The 23,553-nt window shown below is 42.6% G+C and overlaps 1 protein-coding gene across 1 annotated transcript in view; it reads left to right on the top strand.

Moving 5' to 3' along the window:
• The window catches only part of DOCK10 (dedicator of cytokinesis 10), a gene marked incomplete at its 5' end in the record, with an annotated part of 158,001 nt that overhangs the window by 43,378 nt on the left and 91,070 nt on the right, over positions 1 to 23,553 (top strand). The window contains one exon of the mRNA XM_084267706.1: positions 16,418 to 16,541. Within this exon, the coding sequence (XP_084123832.1) occupies positions 16,418 to 16,541 (124 nt within the window). The remainder of the gene's footprint in view (positions 1 to 16,417; positions 16,542 to 23,553) is intronic.

Here is a 23,553-nt window from a genome sequence, read left to right as displayed (position 1 = left end):
TCAACTGACACCTCAGTTTTAGTTTCACAGTCCCATCAGTAGGGTTTTTGGCAATCGTATCTCAAAGTGCATGTAGAGTGTGGCCCCTCACTACAACAAATTTTCTAGCAAGCCCTCTGACTGCAGAAAGGGTGACAAATTATAGCTGGGATGGTTTGCTTTGTCCAAATGCATAACTGACTTCTAGCAGCATTGAGGTGTGACAGAGAGTAATGGTGGGCTTACTGGGGAGACAGCAGTTGAGCACCAGGTGAGGAATATTGGAAAAGCAGCATCAGAAGGTATTCATACAGCTTGTCTACTGGCACTGCCTGCATATTGTGGGATATCAACTGTCTTGTGTTAGACCAGCAAGGTCTCCAAACTTCTATCACTTCTGCATGCTGCGTCCACAATATGGGATAAAAAGACTGGAAGGCTATGTGGAGTGAGTTTGATTTGGTTTTTGGGTTTTTTCTTTTTTCTACTAGTGATTAAATTTAAAAAAAAAATTTTTTTAAAGAAGATAGCCCTTTGTGACTCCCTTCAGTGTACTGTATGTTGTTTTCTCACTGCTACCTGAGCTGATAGCTGCCTGCTGGCCATGGGCTAGAGTCATGGTTTCAAAGTGCAGAACTGTTTCTGTTTCTACTCCAAGGGGTGGGTGTTTGGCATGGCTGCCATCCTTTGGTGGTTCTTCAGCAACTTCACTGCTGTGGTTCTCATGCTGGAAATGCCACAAGCCGTTTGAGGGAGGTAGGCAGGAGTGGGGAAACGTTACATTTGTTGGCCAGTGTTGTACTGTACTGGTCTACACTGCAGAGGCCGCCTGAATGGTAGTGTCCCTGTCATCGGGGTGTCTTAGTTTAGCAGCAAAGTAACTTTTGTTATGAGAGGTTTGTCCTTCATTTCAGAATTTAATTGCAGAACAGGCATAACAGGCAGTTAGTGCAGGTTGTTCCACCAAAGGGGGTTTCATACTTGTTAATTAAACTATCTTGCTCGAATCCATTAAACAAAGGCCCTGAGTCACATCGAGTGTGTAATGACTGTGGACGTGCAGTTATTTATATATACAAGGGCAAGACTGTATTCTTTTACTTCCGCTCTGTTTGTATGTTTGAACGCTGTCCTGAGCCAAAGGGAAACATTCACTCCTTGCTATGAGTTTGATCTGGTTTGGGTTGGTTGGTTGGTTTCCCCATTTGGAAAATTAAGAAGAAATTTGGAAAGTTAAGAAGAAAATCTGGAAAATTAAAAAGAAAAATGCCAGTGTGGCTAACTGATGCTTCATTTCTCAATCCTTCCTGGTGGGAGGTGTTAGATTATGTTATTGTAGGAGGACAGTATGATGAATTCACTGTTTGCTACAGAGCAAGTCCCATGTTTAGCCTGTTTTGGATTTAGCCTGTCTTCTATGCTAGGCAAAGATACATACTTTAGGGACTGAGTGTTTTTATCTTTATGTGGCTGCTGGCAAGGCACTAGTGAAATTCATTTTCCAGTGATTGCACGACATCCTGTAGCAGTGGATTAGTTTTGTCCAGCAGTACAGTTTTACATACTGCTGTATATCATAGATTCAGTCTGAAGTCAATAAAGTATGACAGTGAGTAGATTTAAGAGGAAAATAAATTAAGTTGGATAGAAGCTCTAGAAGGGAAGACAGTAAAAAGTTATTAAAGAACTCATGGCCTCTAACAGAAATCTGACAGGTAGCAGCTCTTTTATTATGATTTTTTCCTACTTGGGTATTAGTAGGTTTTTACAAAATGCTGGGGAGAGATGAAAATGTTCAGCAAAGACAGCAGAGCAGGGGGCAACGAAACCCCAAATGGACTACCTGGCATATTTTATCATTTTTTGAAGTGCTTCAACGTCCTTATTCTGGCCATATGAATCTCATACAGCTGTTCACAAACGTAAACCGAGGCTTGTGGATTTCCTGTAACCAGACATCTCTTTTCTTGGGGTAACATGAGGTATGAATAATACTTCTCACCTTGTGCATAACAGGTCTGAATTTAGAAGAGGCAGGAGAGCATTATTCATATTAACCTAACCAATTTTATGATCATCCTAAAGTACCTGATGTTTTTAATTGAAGAGATGGAGAAGTCTTCAAAGAAAGATTAGCAAATCTTCTACAGTCACACTGATGCTAATGAAGTTTGCTTCCTAGTTCTGCTACAGGAGAAAGCATTACTAGACATTTGAGTGGTGATGTTACTTCCCATTACAAGCATAGAGGGATTTGCATTCAAAACAGATCTAAGAAAGTAAACTTTTTATTTGTAGTTGTTTGCTATTAGTTCTGTTGATATCTCTGTGTGAATGCTGCAGCTTATTTGTTACTGCATTCCTTCAACCTTCTGATGCCTTGGTGTTGAGGAAAACATAACACTCAGTGCCTCTCACAGCGAGTCTGAAAAACTGGCTGTCAGAGATCTAGAAATAAATGAGGTTTAAAAATATTAGGAATGAAAATCCTTTGGACAGAAGATACTCAGTGGAGTAAAATGGATAAGGACCAGCTGGAAACTTGAACCTAAGTTCATATTTTGTATTATTTGGAAGTAACACAAGTTCATCAGAGTTTCAGGAAGCAGTGGGGACCCTTATCTTGGTGGATAGGCTGCCCTGGAAGGCCTCCTCTGTGCTCCTGGAGGCAGGAAGCAGGGAGCGAGGAGGGGAAAGATGGAGCCCAGCTCATTCTGTGTGGCAGTTAGGGAAGGGAGTTGATAGGCAAAGGAGCCTCTGAGAGGAACAGATACCTGCTGAAAGTTAAGCCAGCAGAGCTGATGGATCCAGCATTACGTTTAACTTTGGCGAGGATCTCTTGTCTTGGCAGCTGTGTTCACTATGTTACGTGAGAGGCACTTGGGACTCAGTGTAGATAGTGTGGTGATTTGAGAGAAAACAAGGGTGATTCCAACTTGGTTAATGTTGGGAGCTATATTGGTAGCCACTTGAAATGTCTGCATACCTTGGCAAAGGATTTCTGTTGTCTTCTCTGGTTTATGGTGCCAGACACAGATGCTTTTCACCACTAACTAGGAGCATGGTGAAGTCTGTCTCAAGCAGGCTGACAGCAGGCTGGTAACACTCACTTTACATAAAGAAGAGGATCTTCTCAACAGCAAAGCTGAATTCTGAAGATAAGGATGAGACGTTTAAGTTGTGAAGCTGCATCATGCTTTAACTGTGGAAGATGAAAGCAAACTAATCAGACTGATACGGTGCTTTACGGTGCTCAGGTCAGACACACTGGACTAGGTGTGACTGCTCTCCTGGCATGGAAAATCTGTTGTGAGGAACCATCGTGGAAATTCTGCAGCGGTTGGTTAATTTGGATCAAATGTTCAGAACGTTGAAAAGTGTGTGAAAGAGTTCACAGAACTCAGAGTTATTTGCTGGGAAGAAAAAGAAAAAGGTGTAAAGTTGCAGATCTCAGACTGAGTACTTAATGGAAACAAGCTGTGGAGAAGATGCTTAATTGTCCAATTTGTAAAAAATTCAGAAACGCAGAAAAACTTTCAATTTGGCTTAGATAGGAACACTGGTATTAAGGAAAAATTTAAATAAATAAAAAAAAAGAAGCTACTGTATGCCACAGCTTTGCTGCTGCAGCTGGCTGGCTTCCCAGCTGGAACAAAGGAGAGGGTCTGTGGGCACTGAGGGGCTTGGTTTGGCTGTAGAAGATCTTTGTGGCCTGCCAGCCTTCAGACAGCTGAGCACTGGGTGAGGCTCCTACCTTGGGTAAGAGCAGTTTGGTTGCCCATGTCACTGTTCCTGTGCCCTGAGGGGTTCCTAACCTGTCGGGGTGCTGCTGTGATTGCCTCTGTGTTGAGGTGTCTGGGGAGCAGGCTCTGCCTAGCAGCCTTCCTCTCAGCTGAGATGGGAGCAGGGTTGAGAAAAACAGTGATTTTTTTTTTCTTAGGTGGCAGGTGACAAGCACTTCCAAAACCAGGGTTTTACAAGCCAAAAATGTGTTTTGGGTGTTAGTCTCTCTTTTCTCCTTTTTATAACTTTCTGCAGATTTAGGAATTTGCAGGGTGCTTCCTCTTATTGATGTTTCATGCCCCTTTGAAAGGGGAACTGTCACCTTGGTCCAAAAGCAGGCAAGATTCCAGGCCCCAGCAACATGAACTTGCTGCCATGTGCTCTGTGATTAAGTCTGCTACCGAGGGGCTCGGTCGGAGGTGGCTGTTCGGGGAGCGACCTTTTTCAGCTTGCAGGCTTCCATCCACATGAAGTAAGAGTTTTGGCTCTTAAATCAAGTCTCAAATCAGGGAGGGTGGTGAGGAGAAAGGATGTTAAGGGTTCTGAGACAGCGATATTCAGTTGAAAGCACGTTGGTTGGGTTGGGTTTTTTTTTTTTTACAACTTCCTATTTTGATTTGCATTGGAGGCGGGGGCTGCATGTAGTGGCTTTAATGAGACACTCTTGCCTTAATAGCAGAATATTATTCACAGGAAGAAATGAGTTATTGCTGGTTTTCTTCTTCTTTCTGTTCAGTTACTGTGGATACAGCATGTAAGATTTAGACATACTTCCCCCTCGAAGAGGATACGCAGCTTCCAGTTGTTCTGCTGAAGCTGCTGAAGGAAAGAGGTTAAAGGAGCACAGTTTGTAGAGAGAGATTTGTTTGCTGCTTGAACCCGCACGGATACAATGAGCTTTCGCGGGAGGTTCAGGAGGGAGACCAGTGAACTGCGGAAGAAGAGAAAGACCATTAGGCGAGTGAATCAAGGAGAAATCCAGAGATTCAGCTGCGTGAGTATGCGCCCCATCTTCCATCTCCTCTGTGAGATTGCTGGGAAATTACAGGTCAAACACTGTTCAGCCTCTGTGTAGGAGAGAGTAGGATTTATTCCTTGGTGTGTCTGTAGGATGGACTGAGCCTTGTCAGTCTGAGCGAGGAGGTACTGAACGTTGGGGAATGGTTTCTGAAGTGTGAGACTGAAGTGTGGGGTGTGGAGGAGTTTACAGAACTGAAGTGCGTGAGGGAAATGGTTGTGTAGCATCGTGTTGTTGATCAGACACGTATAGATAGCAGCAGAGTGTGAAAGTCTCTCTGGTGCCTAGTAACGTGTGCTTGGTCACTCCATGAAAATCCATAGTATTGCTTCTGAAGTAGAAAGTTACACTGGGCTATTTCAGATCTCATGATCTGCTGTGGGTGACTTGTGCCTCTCGAGGCTGGGAGGAGGAGGAGAAAGCCTCTGTCTTCCTGCAATGCAGGGAGAAGATGGAGAAAGCTCCACAGCTCTTGCTGGAAAGCTGGAGTGAGGTTCTGCCTCTGAGGTAGATGGCAGCTTTGCCATTGATGGCTTTGGGCCAAGACTGCACCTCCCAAAACTCCACTGTGTGATACTGGGCAGCTCACAAGAACTGAGTTGTGCCTAGGTTCCTCACTGAAATTGAAACTCTAAATAATTTTAGATAAAATGCTTTGAGCCTTCAGCTGAGAAGCCTTAGGTGAGTGCTGCTATTTGGTGTATGCTCTTGATGCCAAACATTCAGTGGTTTCCCTAAGAATAATTTGGACGCAACAAATCCTTTGTGGCAAGTGGTGTTTGGCTTGCTTCGGTGGCTTTGTATATCCAGTTACAAGCTGTGTTTGTGTGTGCATGCTGGAGGCTCTTTCAAGGCTAGGCATGTCCAATGTAAAAGAATCAGTGATAAGACACTGAAGAAGATTATTGCCATTAACTTTTTTAAACAGGAAGGAAAATAACTTTGCAGTTGTAACACTTGGTCACAGATTGATTAAGATGGTCTGTGGTTCACTAGTAGGAGTGTTTTGGTTTTGCTTGTGACTAGCTGCCATTTTGGGTAGGTATTTTATATGGAAATGGACCTTTTTGACAGGGCTCCTTTGCAGTAGCTCCTGCTGCCCTGAGCTGTTGGTATGCAGTTGAAGTGGTGTTGCCCACAAGTGAATGCTGGCGATGCTGCTGAAAGCGTTTAACCCTTGCAGGTCGCAAGACTTTAATAGGAGGTAGGCTGCTTGCCTTATCCTCTTAAATCCTGGTTAGGAGGGATTGTTGTTGTTGTTATTGTAGATGCTTTGTGTGTTAGTGAATAGTGCTGTCCGGAAGCAGTTGAAGCTGCACAGGAGTGCAAAGAATAAAGCTCAGCCCGAATGGTAACACCGGATCGGTAGACTGCCTGCAGCTAAAGACAGCAGCCTTGCTTGGGTTTTTGCCCGCATCCTCAGATGGCAGGAGCCCAGAGTCTGTTCAGTTCAGTGGTGCCAAAGCACCTCCAAACCGTTGTGATTTGTAAGAGTTAATAAAGCGTATCATACTCTGACCTAAAACTTGAAGACGACAGGCACATGGTTTCGAGCGCTCTAGTTGGAGGTAGGTAACGCTCCTTTGCCACCAGAGGCCTGGGGGTCACACTGCGCTTCCTGCGGAGCGGCTGGCTCCTGTAAATGACAGACCGCGGGTCTGCAGGGCAGTCTCTTTGTTCTGTGTTCTTCTCAGACGTAAGGCAGACTAAGATGGGGTCACTGTGTCATGTTATTCTGTAAGTGTGTTTCTCGGTCGTTTCTTTAGCCCTTGGGAAACACGGCCACACTTGTCTTGACTTTCGTGGCTTGTGACCTGTGTCTTTCTACCCAGTGTTTCATAATTGGAGCATGTTAAATCTTTGGCCTGCGGGCACTTTTTGCAATCAACCAGGAGCCAATCTCTCCTTCATGCATCAGTCCTCTGCACCTCTGGTGCTGCAGATTTCAAAGTGGCATTAGGTCCCACTGCAGATAGAAAGGCTTCTGTGTATATGGGGACCTTATTCAAAGACTAGGTTTCTTAGTATACTACCTTTCAAGCTGCATTTTCCATAAATGGACTTGTGTTATTTTCTGGAAAATCCTTTTTTTTTTTTTTAAGATTAATTATGATCTGATTAGCTTTAATTGATTGTAGGTTGTTGATTGAACTCAGTGTGGTTGACCAGATTTTGCTCTCATTTACGTTGTGTGTGTGTCAATGACTTGATAGCTAGATAATTGATTGGGAGGGTGGTTGATGTCAAAGAAAAAAGTTACAACTTTAATGTCATAGTGAGAGCTGTGTTTATGATGGTCATGTATAGGTGATACTAAAGTTTACAGATAAAGCCTCTGTGGAAGTACTTATGATTCTTTACTTGGATAAGTAGCATGAAAAATATCTATAACTCATGAAGAGGTAAGTAACCAGAGTGTAGGTAGAAAAACGGAGATATTCACTGAGGAAAATGAAGCAGAACAGCATACATGAGATTTGCCCTACAGCACAGTGATTTATTGCTAAGTGCTCTCTAGAAGTCAAACAGTATTTTTGAAAAGTTTATTTAGAGCTAATGCAAACATTTTTGCCAGCTGTTTTTGCTTCAGGGGCTTCTGTAGTGGTTGAGCCCCTTTCAGAAAAGCTGTTTGCTTAGCCCACAGGTCTAGGACTTCATACATCTAAATTGTAGTGCTTCAGTGAAAATTGGCAATGAGGTTTGCTCATGCAGTGTTGCAACTTCTTCATCAGGCTTTACAATAGTGATCAAAGCCTTTACCATCAGAGCATAACCTCAAGAACAGACATGAGAGTTTTGCCATTGGGCCTTAAAAAAAGCCTCTTATGTACTGTAAAAACAGTATTATTCAAAGGAAATAAAAATGGTTTTCAAGACAATTCTGTGCTGTGCACGCTGTTATGTAAAAACCTTTAGTAGCAGGTTTTGAACTAGATGAACCTGGTGGAGAAGCAGGTGAGCCAGGCATATCCTCCCCTCCTGTCCTTCCCCAAACCTGTACACCAGTGAGTGACTGTGGGTAGAACAGTCCACATCTCTCACTCATCCAGTTGGCACAAGTGGCGGGGACTGGTTTGGTCTGATCTTGTTGCTATACCCAGGTCTCTTACTGCTGTACAGATGCTCTAGGTGTCAGGTGGGTTTCTGCCTTTGCTGTGAGGGTCATCTGAGTGCCACTTAAGGGCAAAAGGTATCTTTTTTTGTAGTATGAATTTTCCTTGGAATGCAATGACTCTCTCCCTCTGTGTGAAGTTCTATATAGATACTTGTGTGTGTGTGTGTGGATGTGCAGAGTCAGAAGTGCCATTTATGTAAAATTTGTACAGAAAGCTTAAGAGCTTTGGTCAAATCTGCTACATGCAGGTTGCAGGATGGTTTTGTTCATGCTCCTTCCTGTTCATGGCCAAGAATCTGTCTGTCTGAGGCCATGCCGAAAAAAGTGAACATGAGGCAGAGAGCGTTTAGAGACGAGTGGAACTTGAGTCCCTTCAGCATCCTCTTTGTGGTGCTCAGAGCAGGACAGTTCACTTCTCTTTCCCAGGGGTGACGTAATCACTAAAGAGGCAAGTGGCTGGGTGGAGCACTCCACGTGCCTGTAGGTCCTTCCTGCTCCTATCCCTTCTTTCCAGTCCCTTTCCATTGCATCCTACCAGTTTGTTCAGATGTCTGAATGAAGAAGAGTAAATCATATCTTTGACTTTTGCTTGCTTTCTTTGTGAATAGATTTAGCACTTAGCTTTAAAGAACAGCTTTCCTTGCCAGAACTACACTTCTTTGCCTTTTTTTGTTGGGGTGTTTTTTTCGGTTTTGGTGGTGGTTTTTTTTTACCTGTCTAAGGTCAGGTAAGGGGAGTGAAGTGGCTGAGAGCTGCCAGGTTAGAGGTCTGTGTAAATTAAACTGGGAAAAAAAAACCCTTATGATACTTAACAAGACTTTCTTGTTTTTCCCCTGAAGTGACCTATGGACAAATATTTAGTCTATGCTTCAGAAGTACTCACCATTTAGAAGATGTTATTTTTGACATTTTTGAAAGCCAATACACAAAATTTAATTTTGAAACAACAGTTTCTTTAGAGGTCTTGTCTGTGGTATAACAATGCTGAATTTTGTATTTTCTGGTTAAATGAAACTTGTTTATCTCCTTTCTAAAAAGGGTTTCCATCTACTACATAAACGTGGAGGACAAATAAGTTGTTTTCTTGTTACCTTAAATATTTTACAGACTATATTGGTAGCTTTATCTAATGTCCAGAAAGGCAAGTGCTAGTTGTTGAAGACACACGTGCATGCATGCCCATATACCTTCCAGATCCAGAAAGCACTGCAGCGGTGCCAGGTTATAATCATGCTTGAGAAACAGAATTCAGGAAACACTTATGACTAAGCTGACCATGAAGCATCCTACCTCTCCCCTCGGCATGGATGCTTTGCTGAAAGTCCTGTGTGGCTTGCACATTTTAACCATGAGTGAAATGGTTTTATGAGGCCTAGTGCTTGAAAAATTCATAACGAAAGCAGTGATAAACTGTAACTTGAGGAAAAAGGCAATAGAAAGAGGAGGTCAGTCCCAGTTGACTGAGAACAGGTCTGGTGTGAGTAATCTTAATCCTGGTTGCTCATCAGTTTGCTGCAGAAGTTATGTGTCTCTGGTGCTGCTGAAGTCTCCGATGGCTGCAGCTGGCCCATCAGTTAAAATGGAAATGATCTGAGCTACCTCATCCAAATGAGAGGGGTTTCCATTTTTCAAACATGTAACTCACCAAAGGATCTTTCAATACCTTATAGAGCTGGAAAACATGCAAGGTAGACTTGATAGATTTTGATCCACAAAACAATGGCAATTTCCAGTGTAAGCAATTAGGATTCATCCCAGCTGTGTTAGTACAGAGTAAGTCTCATTTAGCCGAGCAAATCCTTTATTGGTGTCAATCAGAATTTTCTTTGAATAAAGAGGCTTTTAGGAAAGAAAGGGATTTTCCACTTTCTTTGTTCCCAGTAGGATCTGCCACAGGTTTTCCTGCCTTTGTGCTACTTAAGCTGGTAGGTGCTATAGCATTTTGGAAACTTTCTGAATCACTAGGAATTTGGGGGTTTGAATCTTTTTGTAATTCTTTGCAATTTTCTCTTGCACCAGGATCTTGTGGGAACTGGCAAGCCCCTTAATGAAATTTATTGGCATGTCGGCTTCACCACTGACACTAAAGAGTGTATCAGTGGTGCTTAGAGCCCTGAAAGACTGGCTGGATTATTTCCAAGGGCAGTTCTCCAAGGTTTACTGAAAGACATGACAAATTACACATTTTGGACCTGACAAGTGAATGTGTTTTAGGGTGGAAGGGAAGGGGGTGTCACAGAAAATTTTCTTTGTGCCACTAATTTTAATAAATTCTTTGACTGTGGATCACATACTGAGCCAAATGTAGCCTTTGTAACGTGGCCAGGGAGTTTGGCTGTAAATAGATGTATACCAGACCAAGCAGTTGTTAAAATGGCAAGATCTAAAATACGAGGAGGGCCCATCTGCCTGCTGGTTCTGGCTGTGCTTCCCTGTCCTTTCCCGAAATACGTTTTGTAGGCCTTGGTTTTCCTCCCCTGTGCTTGAAATTAAAACCTGCTTTTCCTTTGAGAAAATCTGTAACACGTTGTGGAGTGTGTTGGGAGGGGAGAGAAGGCAGGCCTGTGGGGTGAGAGCATCGGAGTCGGTGAGACCCGTCGCTCCCATCTCAGCTGCTTGCGGGAGTTGGAGCAGCATAGTCTTTGCGCGGCTGGGCTGTCTCTGCTCACTGGGTGATCTGGTTCTCACCCATGATCTCAGCTGGCGGGGGATAAAGGTACAGATACCCTCCCTGTAGAAATCACCCCAGGTGTCAGGCTGCTGTAGAGCTTCATGGTGAAGAGAGACCTGCCTCAGGCCTACAAAAAACTCGAAGTCCCGCTGGCTCCGTACGCAGCGAACGGTTTCCTGGCCTTGGCTCCAGCTCCTTGAGCGTTCGGGCAGCTGTGGGTAGCAGGCCTCAGAGCTGCTGGGCCGGCTGCATTGCTAGCACGTCTAAATCAGGGTGAAATTCAGCCTTCACGCTGCTCCTCCAAGAGTCACGGAGCCCCGACTGCTTCCCTGTGCACAGGCTTAGCAAATAGATGTTTAATGGAAATAGGCCTACCTTCATGGAAGAAAATTAACCCCAGATATTAACTATATTTTATTAAAAAAATAAGCCTACAGTCATGTTTTATGCCAGAAAGCATATTTAACCAGGGAAAGGGAAGGAAGAACAAGAAGTGTGAGAAGCACTTCATGCTGACATCATCTCAGAAAGTAATTTGTCGTTTTAGTAGGATTGGACTTTGTTAATAGTGTCATTGAGAAGTCTATAAAAAATGAAGGAAGGTGATGTTATTTCAATAAGTGTCCCTTTCTCTTGTAAGTCTGCCCATTTCAGTATTTCAAATTTATACAGGAATGAATTCTAATTTTAAACAAGTCATCACTTGAATGAATTACAAAATCCTGCTTGATCTTGACTGATCTGTGCCATGACAATTCTTCTTTTTGATGAACATGTAGTGGATCAAAAAGATATTTTAGTTCAGGTAACTGAAGTCCATCAGCTTAATTTCTTTCTGTGTGCCTGTTTCTCTAATTTTCTTCTTCATGCAATGAAGAGAAGAAATTTTTTTACACATCTGTATTAAATTCAGTAAGCTTTATGTTCTCAAGATTTGGTGTCTGGGAATAATACATCATTAAACCATAAGGAAATCATAGCATTTGGTCTAGTTTATTTTTAGAATGGGGAAGTACTTGGGATGACTATCCAGAGAGTACTGGTCTCAGTTACATCATTTCCACCTTTAATGAGTATTCACCAAAATACAGCTTCACGAGGAGGATACGTAAGTCATTTTATCCTGTAATTACGAAGAGAGGATGGGTACTAGCATCTCAGTGCACAATGTCTGTGCAGCTGGAGGCAAGCCAGGGGCCATATCTGTTTCTGTAAAATCATTTATGTGGATATTTTTGGCCATTATTACTGGGAGAAATAATGCTTTTGTACCTAGACCAGAGGACAATGGCAATCAAGCCATACATCACTGGTGGAATCTGGGCTGTTTCACCCATGTGAAATCAAGTAGTGATTATCCCTCTGTTGTGTTGGCTCCAGTGCTCATTAAAGGTCTCTTCACTATTTGAAAAGAGTTTGGAGAACTTGGCTCAGCAGCCTACAGAAGCACACTCCACAATGCTGTCAGCATGGGGAGTAAACATACTGCTGTGCTTGTTGTAGCAGGTGAGGAGTCGGAGAGTGCCTTTTTACTACATGTATTCACAACCGTTTCAGTACAACTAAATGTAATTCATTACTCACTTGAGATAGAGAATATAAAAAGCATTATACAAATCCAAGCCAGCATAATTCGATCTTGGCATGGATTGCTAGGTTGGTCTGTTTCCAAAAAGAACAGACAAGTTAAATTGAGAAGCAGCAGCACTATGGTTATTAAATTAGCTTTAAATCAGCCCTACTCATTTGTAAATCTCTGCTAGTGCTTACAGAGAGAAATTCGCTAATCCCAACATCGCTGCTTCTGTCTGCCTGCAATGAGAAAACCAAGCAGTCATTCCACACCTCCTGGAGACAAAGTGCCAGCTAAGGCAGCTGCCACTACCCATCAGAAACGCCATGCTAATGCCCAGTCCAAAGCACTGGGTGGATTCGGTGTCCACACTGTGTAGTCCTAAGGATTGTGAGAACGTGCGGAATTGATAGCGGGGCATCATGTTTATTTTCCTGCCATGCTTGATGTTGGCAGGGAGCAGACTAGATAACCTCCCCAGTCAGTGTACTGATAAGGATGGGCTATTACTTGCATCTCTAATTTATGGGAGTTGTCATAATACAGTATTGCATTTTATTCAGGATTCTGCTGCAATGAAAAGAAGGAAGAATGTAATTTGTCATCGCATCCATAGAAAAACATCACCATAAATATTGAAGCTCTTCATGGAAAAGTGTTGCAGTAATTGTGATAATGGCACATCTACTTCCATTTAGTTACATTTCGGATGTGTGAACTTTCTGGTCAGGCTTCTCTGCTCACATCTGCTAGAACGCTTCCATCAGCTCAAGTGGTGGGGGAAGAGTGATGCTCATACACTCGCTGTGTTTCCCTGCTTCAGGGTTTTCTCTGGCTGCATTCTTGTCTCGCATAAATGACCTTGCAGCTGTCAAGGAGAAGTTTTCCCCTGGAGTGCTTCAAACTGCTACCAGGGGTGGCTTTCCAAGTGCTGCCAGCTCCTGAATAGGCCAGTGTGACAGCTTACCCTGCCTCCACCTGCATCTGAACATCTGTGGGACGTTGATTTTGAAGGATATGTAGCTGTGCTCACCCCAACCTCACAGGAATTTCCAAGGGGAAGGAATACCTCTGTATTCTGCCAGCCCCAGCAAAAAGGGTGGTTTCCATTGACATTGAGAACCTGCAAATGTCTCGCATTTTTATGGGATTCCCCCATATTTCAAGGGAAGTCCTAACACTTGTGGGATTCCCCTGTTACTTCAAAAGGGTGGTGACTACTGACGCTGATGGCTTATTTACGTTTTTAAAGGAGATTCTGAAAGCTAACATTCGTGTTGTTTCCAAGCAGCTTCTGACCTAGATTAATGTTGTGTTGGCACATAGCTGTTTTGAAGCACAGACAGTTATCGTTTCAATGGCGTGTCTGAGTTACTAGAAGCTGAGATTGTTGCAGAACCATTAGCCTAACAGTATCTGCACTAGGAAGGGAGGCTTCTCTGTGCTCTCAATGTCACAAACATTCTGCAAAAAAAAAGTATACACATTTTATTGAAACAGCTGCACAGGAAAAATGACCCCATGAAACAATGTCAGTGTATGGATTTTTTTTTTCTCTCTCAGTGTTCTTGTAAATAGTTGCTATAAAGTTTCCTACTGATGTTACAGTTACAGTACTACAAGTTTGCTTTCTGCTGAACTTGGTCTGGGAGAACTTGTTCAGACCTGGGTGTGGCTCCCAAAATGAGTATTAGTGCAGAGGTGGTGTGCTCAGTGTGCACTGGTCTTTTCTCTTTATGCTTTAACTCCTCAAAGCTTATGCCTATATAGGACTATTTGGTAGACAGATACAATGAAGGAGAGTCTAAAACTCATGTCTAAAGGATACTGTGCTGACTCAACATAAAGGAAAGGAAATGAGAGCGAGCTGTGCACGGTGAGGTGATTGGATGAGCCCATGATGTTCCTGTCAGTAAATGGCAGACTGAAACCTCACTAGAGAATGTGGCTGCTCCTCAACCCGAGCCTTTCTTGAGCAGGACTGGATATTAATCTGTCAACTGGTACTAGCCAGGGCCTGGTACTGGCTTGGGCCAGCCTAGATAACATGCATGGGTTAGTATGAAGTCTCATGTCTGCTAATAGGGTGCTTTGTCTTACCTGAACATCACATGCTGGTACACAGTCCTGTCATGGAATCTAAATTAAACTTTAAACTTTAAAGCTGTTTCTTCCCATCTGAGCCTTTTGTGTTTTACAGGGACCTTCCTTTAGATAAGCTGGTTGTTTTTTGGGTTTGTTTTTTGTTTTTTTTTTTTGGGGGGGGTTAATGGGGAGTAAGTGGGGTTGGGTTTTGTTGTTGTTAAACATTCCCAAGTTTTATTTCCAATTCGATCTCCCTTTTATAACTCTGTAGGCAAGACAGAAAACTGTGCTTGTGTGCCTCCAGATTCATCTAGCAAAGAATTTGGCATAGTATCAGTGTGTCAAAATCCCTTTTTATTTTATTTGTACAGACAGGTTTTTTAATGGTTTCCTGGGATCTGGTAGTTAAGTGCACCTATTTCGGTACGTCAAGTATCGCTTCTCTTTCCCCTCTCTCCCTTGCATCACACAGCAACATTCATGAACCAAGTTTCCTTGGGAAAGAGGTTTCCAAAAAGTTCTACTTAGTATTGTTCTGTGTTGATTTTACTAGCCTTTAATGTCTTGGTATCAGTACATAGTGCTTTTGGCCTGTGAATGCTAAATACTAATGATTTTTAGAAGTTGATTAACTCTTAAGCTGGCAAACGGTACTAAGAGAGTTAATAGACTGAGAAGAGAGTTAATAGACTAAACTACTGAAGGAACAGCTCCAACTTTTTAAATTGCATCTCCATCCTTGAAGGTTTTAAAGACTCATCTGGACAAGTTCCCAAGCAGCCTGATCCAACTTGCCCTGCTCTGAGCAGGAGGTTGGAGTAAATGACCTGCAGAGGTTCCGAGTTATTCTCATGAGCTGTTCAGCAATTGAGTAACTTTCTAGGAACATGTTTTAATCTATGCTGTCTGGCTGTGTTACTGGTACTTAATTAAACTTTTCGTAGATGCATTTGATATCAAAGGGACACTTGAAGGGAAAATGTTCACTAGGGCTGGGGAGGAATCTTGGGACTGTAATTACTGAAGAAAAAACAGGAATTCTCTAGAGCAAAGTAAAAAGAGTGAGAGACTTGTATGTATGGACCATTATGTGTACAATACCTGATTTTTATACGTATATATATAAACATAAAATCAAATATGATGGAGAATAATGAGATTTTCCATTGGAGTAATTTGTTTTATTAAGATGTAAGAGCTTTCTTTTCCAATACACCACAGTTTTGGTTTAAGGAAGAAGGAGGAATGGGAACTTTATATTATTCTGGATAGCACAGTGCAAGAACAGTGGGTAAAGTACAACTTAATGTCCACCACTGCATCAGACTGAGAAAGCATTCTGCAGAAGTGTTTCTGTGTTTGTTTTTCACTAATGTACTTTTTCTCTCTCAGTACCTGCTTTTCTATCCCTGCTAGCAGTTGTCTTGCCCTTTCTTTTCTCTTTCTGATGCTTAGGTCTTTGAGTTAAGCAAATGTTGCCACCCTAGTACATGACTCTTCATTTGTTTAATGTATACTAACATTAACATGATGAATGGGCTTTTCTTTTTCTATTTTTGGGTTGTATTTGAGACAATGTGACTTCTCTGTGGCTGTTCATAGGGTGGTTTTTTACTGCTGGATTGGGCAGTAATAGTGCTATGACAGTGATACTAATCTTGCCTCTTACTAAAGAAACTACAGGCATAGGTGCCAGATAGTTTATTCCAGGGGAATAACCTTGGATTATTATGAAGTACAACAATGTGGTGGCATTCACAAGCTACCAGCAGTTCAATGGGTGGGACTGTGTAAGGGAAAAAATTGGCAAGTTACTTATTGCAAAACATATTAGCTCCAAGTCATATTCAGTTCAAATCATATCCATCAGTCTGTTTGCCTACATGAATTTATGGGGATGAGATTGTTCCTGAGAAGGGCAGGTAAGTTTATGTGTTGGGTTTGGTCTGTGTAATGAGCTAACAGGTTGCTCTTGAGATACCAGATGGAGGGTGACTGTTACAACTGGTCCAGCTTCCTCCCTTTGTTGTTCTCAGCTCAGCTGCAAGAAGCTGGGAAGGATGGAACAGGGGAAAGAAGTTATTCATACTTCGGTGTAAAACAGGAAAAGCACATCAGATTTCAGTTTACCAAGGGGCAGGAAGGCAAATTTGAGTGTGAAGGGATGACCTGATCTCTTCTCTTTTTCCACAGCAGGAAAAACCAAAACTCCTGGAGCCTTTGGATTATGAAGCTGTTATCACAGAGATTGAAAAAAATCTTGGGGATAACCAGTTTAAGGATCTGATATTTTTCCCCGATGATGACTTTTCAGTAAGTACAAGACAAATACATGTGATTCTTTCTCTTAGGTTTGTCTTTTGCTTTGTTTATTTTATCTTCATTGCCAGAGGGAAAGCCAGACCTTGCCCAAGGGCTCTCCAAGTAATGCCTTACTTCCCTCCCACCAAACTCTCACTCTGTTTTTTTCCCTGACATTTTTATTTGAGTGAATTTACTGTTCAGGATTAGATAAAGCTCAAACTCTGGTTGTGCCCAAGTACCTTTCAGAAACTTGGAAAACATGTTATTCCATAACATATACTTGTTTGTTTGTTGAGCACCGGTAGTTTGGCCAGTGCTGGAATCTCTCCCTGCTGTTATAATCTAATTTAATTATGCTTCAGTAACTTACATCTAGTCTTTCTGATCCTATTCTGTTTAATGTACTCGACCACAAGAATCAGACAGCCCATGGCTCACGGCCTTCTGCTCAGTCAGACTTTTTAGACAGTGGCTATGACAGTTGTGTACTGTTGCTAACATGAGATTGCATGGGAAAGAGAAATCCAAATGGACTTAATTTTTGCTTGTTTTGGGGGTTGTCTTAAATTCTTCTCCAGTGGGGTTTGAGATCTGGCATCCTGAGCAACAGAGGGTGCAGAGTCCCCAGCACTGAGGCATGCTGAAAGGAAATGGGTACCCAAACTCGCAGCCATGGAGCTACTTGACCTGTTCCCAGGTTCCCCAGTGCTTGTCCTGGCAAGTTGCAAAGAACCAGAGAACCTGGAAGCCCAGGGCAGCCCTCACCATGGTGGTATCTCAGGAGGGCAGGGCTGCCTGCTGGGCAGCTGGGGAGGTGTGCAGCCAGGCAAATCAGCTGGCAGATTGCCTGCATCTCACAGCAACTTCTTCAAAATCAACCCATCTCTGTGAAAGGTTTAGATTTTTATGAGTATGTATTCTCTAATGGAAATACATTTCAATTTGTGACCAGTTGTAACTGCTGTGTGAGGGCCCTTCCCATCAGCTCATGGCACTGCTACTGTCCTGTGGGGCCGGCTTAATCTAATTGACTTCTTTGTTTTACTAAATGGCTCTATTTCCTTGGTGGCATTAACTGAGTTAATGTGCTCATGGGATTGAGGGAAAGCTAAACAGAATAGATTTTCTCATCATCATTAATTCCTTTATCCATTTTGCACATTTGCACATTATGAAATTGAAATTTAGCATTATTAAGATGACTAGACATACTGTGTGCCATCACCAGGCCCTTGAGCCCCTTGATTTAAGAGTAACTGAGCTCCAGTCAGTGAGTAAAGCCTCTCAGCAAAAGAAGAATCCCAACCTACTGCTCAAGACCTCTGCCTGTCAAACCATATTTTCATATCCTTATTATAGTTTCATTTTGTGCACTTGCAGCCTGGCTTCTAGTAGTTACTTCTAGTTTATTTCTTCTGTGCTATGCTTTGCAACTATTCTGCATAATCCATGTAAATAAATAATTCTCTAAAAAAGGAAGAAAACAAGATTAAGACAGATGAAAGAGAGGTTATTTGTACAGTAGAGGTGGCCTGACACAAGAGCAGGAGCAGTGGTGGGTCCATGTCCTGGCAATAAACCTGTCTCTTTTCTTTGTTATCTTCCATTGAAGTGCGCTGCAGGAAGGAGAGCCTATGCCAGCGGACAGGACTGCAGAGCTCTCATAGCAGATAGTTGTTTCATTTGCAGTGCCTATTTATAGCCCCTGCTGCTCCCTGCTGAAATATCACCTGTACATAGAAGTCTGGGTCAGCCATTTGAGTAGAAAGAGATCCACGTCTGACTGAATTAGGAGGTGCTTAGGCTGACTCTGAGTGTTATTTAATGGGATAATGCCCCAGGAAATGGTGGACGTTACTGTTTAACTCCTAATGATTACAGCTGATTCAGACTTTGTGGCTCAGCATTGTTGCAGCGGGTTTGGGTCCGTGTGTTTGCACATCCTATGGGCAACACTCTTCAGAGTGAAACCCCACTGAAAGAATCGGCTGAGCATAGAGAAATTCTGCTTATCCTAATGATTTGCATTTCTCTATCTGAAGTACTCACCACATGCAGCAGATACGTGTCATTTATCATCAAAGCTACTGTACTCTCTGGTCTTTTGTTTTGGCTCAGAATTGCTTTCTCTCTTTGAATACACTTGAAAGAGAACAGAGTTATTCTCACAAGACTTCTTATTGATCATTTCCAACATCTTACGGGAAGTCTGTGGAACAGCAAGGAATTTTTGGTACCAGTCTGGACCTGATAGACCATATGCCTCCATCTCCCTGCATTTCAAGAGAACAATAAAAGATGTACACATTACAAAGATGCATTCTCTGGTTTTACTTCAACTGGGGAAAAGATGCTTCACTTATTTGTACCTGTGCTTAATAATCCTTTAAAAAAAATAAAAATCATTGTTTCACATCGGTTCCACTTCTTGTTTTCCTAGCAGTGCCTTGCTTGCTGACTCTCCTTCTGCCTGACCAAGTCCGGTTTCCCACTGAGAGAGAGCATGTCAGCTCAGCTTCATTTTTCACCTGCTTCTGGGTCCTGTGAACTAATTACCCTCTTTTGCTGTGCTGCGCAGTAACAGCCAGTGGAAATTTCTGCAGCAATACAGCAACTGTGTGGAGGATGGGTCTGCAGAGCTTCATGGGAGCTCCTTGTCACATGAGTAGGAGCTTGCTCTGTACTTCTTGGTGGTTAGGAAATGGGAGATGATGGGCTTTCTGTTGTGCTCATAAAAGTGCGTGCTTGGTGGGGATGCTGGTAGGTATCCTCACCAGTGGGTACTGTGCTCCATTCATCTTCTGTTCCCCAGATCTGGCCACACTCTCCCTTGACAACTGGAGCTGCTGCTGTCTGGTATTCCTATTTCTCACTTCTCTTCTGTGCATTTACTGCAAATAAAGCAATGAAAGAAGTGTGACAGCTTCCTTCAGATTGGTCTCCCTATCACATCTTACTTTTCACATCTTAGTCTTGCACAGATTTGTTGTCATACATTTGTACTTCTGCTCCTATGCCCCTTTGTGTATCTGAGCAAAATGCTTGCTGTATCCTTTTGGAAGTATCTTTTAAATCTTTTCTTCATGTTACCACTGGTAGGAAATTCACTGAACCCCCAGAAGTCTCTTTTCAAATCACTCCAGGCTCTCAATTCTTGGTGGATCATTGGTGCCTTTCTTTAGTGGCTAGAGGCTCAGCATAACCTTGCTAATACCTTCACTTGTGTAGTGGTTTAGTAACTAAGCATATGTTAACAATGTGTTGATAAATATAAGTTAATTGTCATTAAAAGGTAGCTGAAAGTATCTAATAGGAACTTTATATTGAGATGGTTTAAAAGCGTGTTAACCTCTCTGGGTCATGAAGATCTGTTCCTCCTTCTCTCCCCACATAGTGTTTTTTTACATCTCTCTTTGAGAAGTGGAACTCAGACTCTTAAAGTATAAATGTGTGAGAATATGGCTGAATGTCTGATTTGAATCTGCAATAGAAATAATAATTTATTGCCTAAATTCAGCCCAGGTGTAAGATGGCAAAGCTTACCAGTGTAATGCAAAGACTTATTAAAGTTCAGTCTGAGATGTGCTCTTGGCTCTTCTGGGCTTTTGAAAACCTGCCCAGATGCCCTCCAAGTATCACAGAGGCCTTAGAAGAGGGGCTGGGTGCAGTGCTGATACTTTTCATCACTGCAGGTGGGACAGGCTGCTGCTTGTCAGCTCTGAGCAAGGAAGAGCCAAAATCTCATTATTTTTTGGACTGTGAAACCTCTGCTCTCTAGTGTTGGGCATGGACAAAAGTTGTTCATTTGGCTACAGAAGTTCACAACAAATCCAGATGCATCTTTAAGGGGGGGAGCACAAGAGCAGGCAATGACACTGCCTCTTCACGTTGAAGAGAGCACCTGTGCCACAGGGGCAGCTCAAAGTGCAGGAATTATAAATGATTCCTCCTTGGAAACAACCCTATGAACCTGACTGTCAGCTCTCTGAAGAGGTGAAGTGATGAGATCATGGGTTATTTTCAATAGCGCATGACTTATCTCCCACTTTCTCATGTGATAGGCAGTATCTGCTCTCCTCAGAGGAATGGAAATTGAATCCATTATTCTCATGGCTAATGGGATGTGGGTATCCTTGACGTGCAAAAGGTATCTGGATTAGAGGGATGTGCTCCAACTATTTAAATAAAGAGAGCTAATGGAGAGAGCAAAGCAAACACTGTGGGCACAGCATAACCTCTCATGCTAAACATGATGCAGTAAGTGATGGGGTAAAACCTGCCCTTCAAAAGTGGTCTGTGCTTGCTCTCCTTTTGCATTGCCCTCACACTTGTACCTCTTCCCAGAGGTCTGTACTGGGACAGCAGTAGTTGGGACCCCTGTGTAGTGACAGCATGGTGCTGCTTGTATAGCAAAGCTGCATCTTACCCTGCTGTTAAATTTGACGGACTAACTCATTACAGGCTTTGGTAACGTTAAGTAAATCTGTTTACCTGGATGAAAAACAGGGCTGAGCAGCTTTTCTTTTGAGCTCTGAGCGTTACCATACAGGAAGATTTCTGCCCCTGTGGTTAGCTCTCTTAGAAGGGCTGCCTTTTCAGGAAGTAAATATATTTTTTGATGCATCCGTCTGACGTTTTAACCGCTGGTAGAATGCTTTCAGGCCAAGAGCTACAATAGGTTCAGGGTGAAAATGTTTGAAATAGCTAATAGAGTTTGGTCTCCCCTCTTCAAATGCTTAAAATCACCGCTTCAGGGGGAAGTAGGACAATGTCTGAAACATTATTCCTAATCAATTGTTGATAAGGAGCAATTATAACTTGTGGCTTTCGCTGTAGAAAGTGAATGTAGCAAGAGAGGGTGCTTAATTCAAATGTACCTTATAACTAATCAAACACCTGGGGACAACAGTTTATGCAAATGAGGCAGCCTTGCTGAATGCCAGAAGTCATTGTTGAGCATAGGATATTTCTATAAAATAGATTTTAAAAATAATTCAAGATATATTTATGGAATTTAATGGTTTAGGCTGATTCCTGCATTATTTGGTTGTCACATTTTGCATGCACAAATGAAAAGATGGTCGTCCTCTGTCTTGAACAGAGACTTACTATCATTGTCTAAACATTAGAAAATTAGGCTGCATTTAAAGCATCCAGTAGCACTTAGTCTGTTGTTGAAATTTGGTTGTTTTCCTAATTATAAAGGTTTCAGTGAATACATACTATGCCTGATCAGCTTTTAAGAGCGTTTAAGTTTGGAAGTAGTCAGCTGTGAACAGGAAGTGGGTTTCAACTAAGTGGTTGAATGTAACTAATTCTCAGAAGGGAAGTACTTTGTAGTTTTTAAACAAGTTTAAATATAACGATACACTAGATTTTCCATGTCCTAATTCTGTGTTAATAAACCTGTGATAGTCTTTGACAAACTCTGCAAACGTGACAAGCTCAATGTCACCCCACTTCTCTGTTTTGCACAGCGAAGTTTCTTTCAAGTGCAGTTTTGGTGAGAAGGAAAGTAGGGGAGCGTACCACAGGCCAAACAGGGGGCCCAAGCTACGTGTCCTGTTCATCTTCAGCCTTTAAAAGCTGTGTAAGGGAAGTGTAGGCCATGATGAACCCTATTAAGGCAACTGTTAGCTGTCTTGGTCAGCGTGTTGAGATCAGTTGACAAGAAAACTTGACTTACTATACATCTTAACTAAAAAAAAAACCCATACTGGAAACTATCTTCTATGTCGTATTTGAGGCAGCTAAGTTTTGCTATAGGCTGCAGAAGAGATTGTTTATCTCTCTGCAACTTAGTCACCACCCTGGCAGGGTGGCTGTGAGGTATAGAGTGCGTCACACATCTCTTGTGGCCTCCCACTCTGCCTTAGTCTGGAAACAGCAGCTGGTCTTCAGCAGTGGTGATACCACGGAAGGATGGTTTGCATCCTTTATGTCTGCTGTTGGCATTCAGGCCCCAGCCCTGCATAGAACTCTCACTGATGGACCTCAGGGGCATCTGTGGGGTTTCATCTGTGCTCAGAGCTTGCATCTTCTCAGGACCACTTGAAAATAGGGACTAAAAATGCCCTGTATGGGAAGTAAAGTAATAAAGCACACTTCAGGGACTGCGGGTAGTGCTGGGAAGTCCCTAAGCAACCAAGGGTTCAGACATCTTCACTATTACTAAATGTGGCTTGAAAATTCATTCTTCTCCAACTGCTGTCTCTTTTATTTCTAGACTAAGTGCTTGTGTAAGCCTTTGATGCACTCCAGCTTTGGTAATACAGCTGGGTAGAGCCCAGAAACCTGTGTTTAGGAAGCTGCACTCAGTTTGTCAGGACAGGTTTGTTTTTTTTTTTTTGCTTTGGGGTGTCTAAGAGGCACCATCATTAGTTGTGGGAGTCAAAGTGTTTTAATCACACTGTATCCTGAGCTATCCAGATGAAGCAGGAAAAGGTTGGGGAATCCCATGATGCTGGCATCTGCCTGAGTGATACATGCCTTTCTTTCATAATGTGGAACGTGATGGAGGGAGAATCAGTGTGGTCTGTGTAAGCTGTGAGGAAAAATGCAGTCAGTAATATCCCCACAATTCTCATGGAGGGTCTTGGGCTTTGATTTGTAGAGAGAAAGCATCGCTTTTTAGTCTGAGACTGGAAGTTGGGAAGAGAGAGTCCAGGCCACAGTAGGTACTGCAAGCTGCTTTGTGGCATTAGTACATAGTGGTGCTTCATACTAAAACAGTCATGAGTCATAGGCCTTCTGGAAATCTTGTGCCTTTCTGGAATGGAAGTGAAAATGGGCTTGGCAGATCAGGTTCATCTTCTTTCAGTCCTTCATTGTCTTGAGTTACTCCTTAGTAACCAAGAGCATAATCTGGCCTACTGGGGTTTGGATATGCTTGCTTTCCACTCTTATGGAAGAGAAAATGAGTAGGATAGACCTGCCTATTAATTAAAAATATCCCAAAGCTTCCTCCCATGTGACTTCTGCAAAGCATCTGCCCTGCCTGACCTCAGGATGGAGGCCCTGGGTCA

The sequence above is a fragment of the Gallinula chloropus genome, assembly GCF_964237585.1.
Source record: "Gallinula chloropus genome assembly, chromosome: 8".
In the NCBI taxonomy this organism is placed as follows: domain Eukaryota; kingdom Metazoa; phylum Chordata; class Aves; order Gruiformes; family Rallidae; genus Gallinula; species Gallinula chloropus.
The sequence above is the reverse complement of the archived record's forward strand: the minus strand, read 5'-3'. Positions and strand labels throughout refer to the sequence as shown.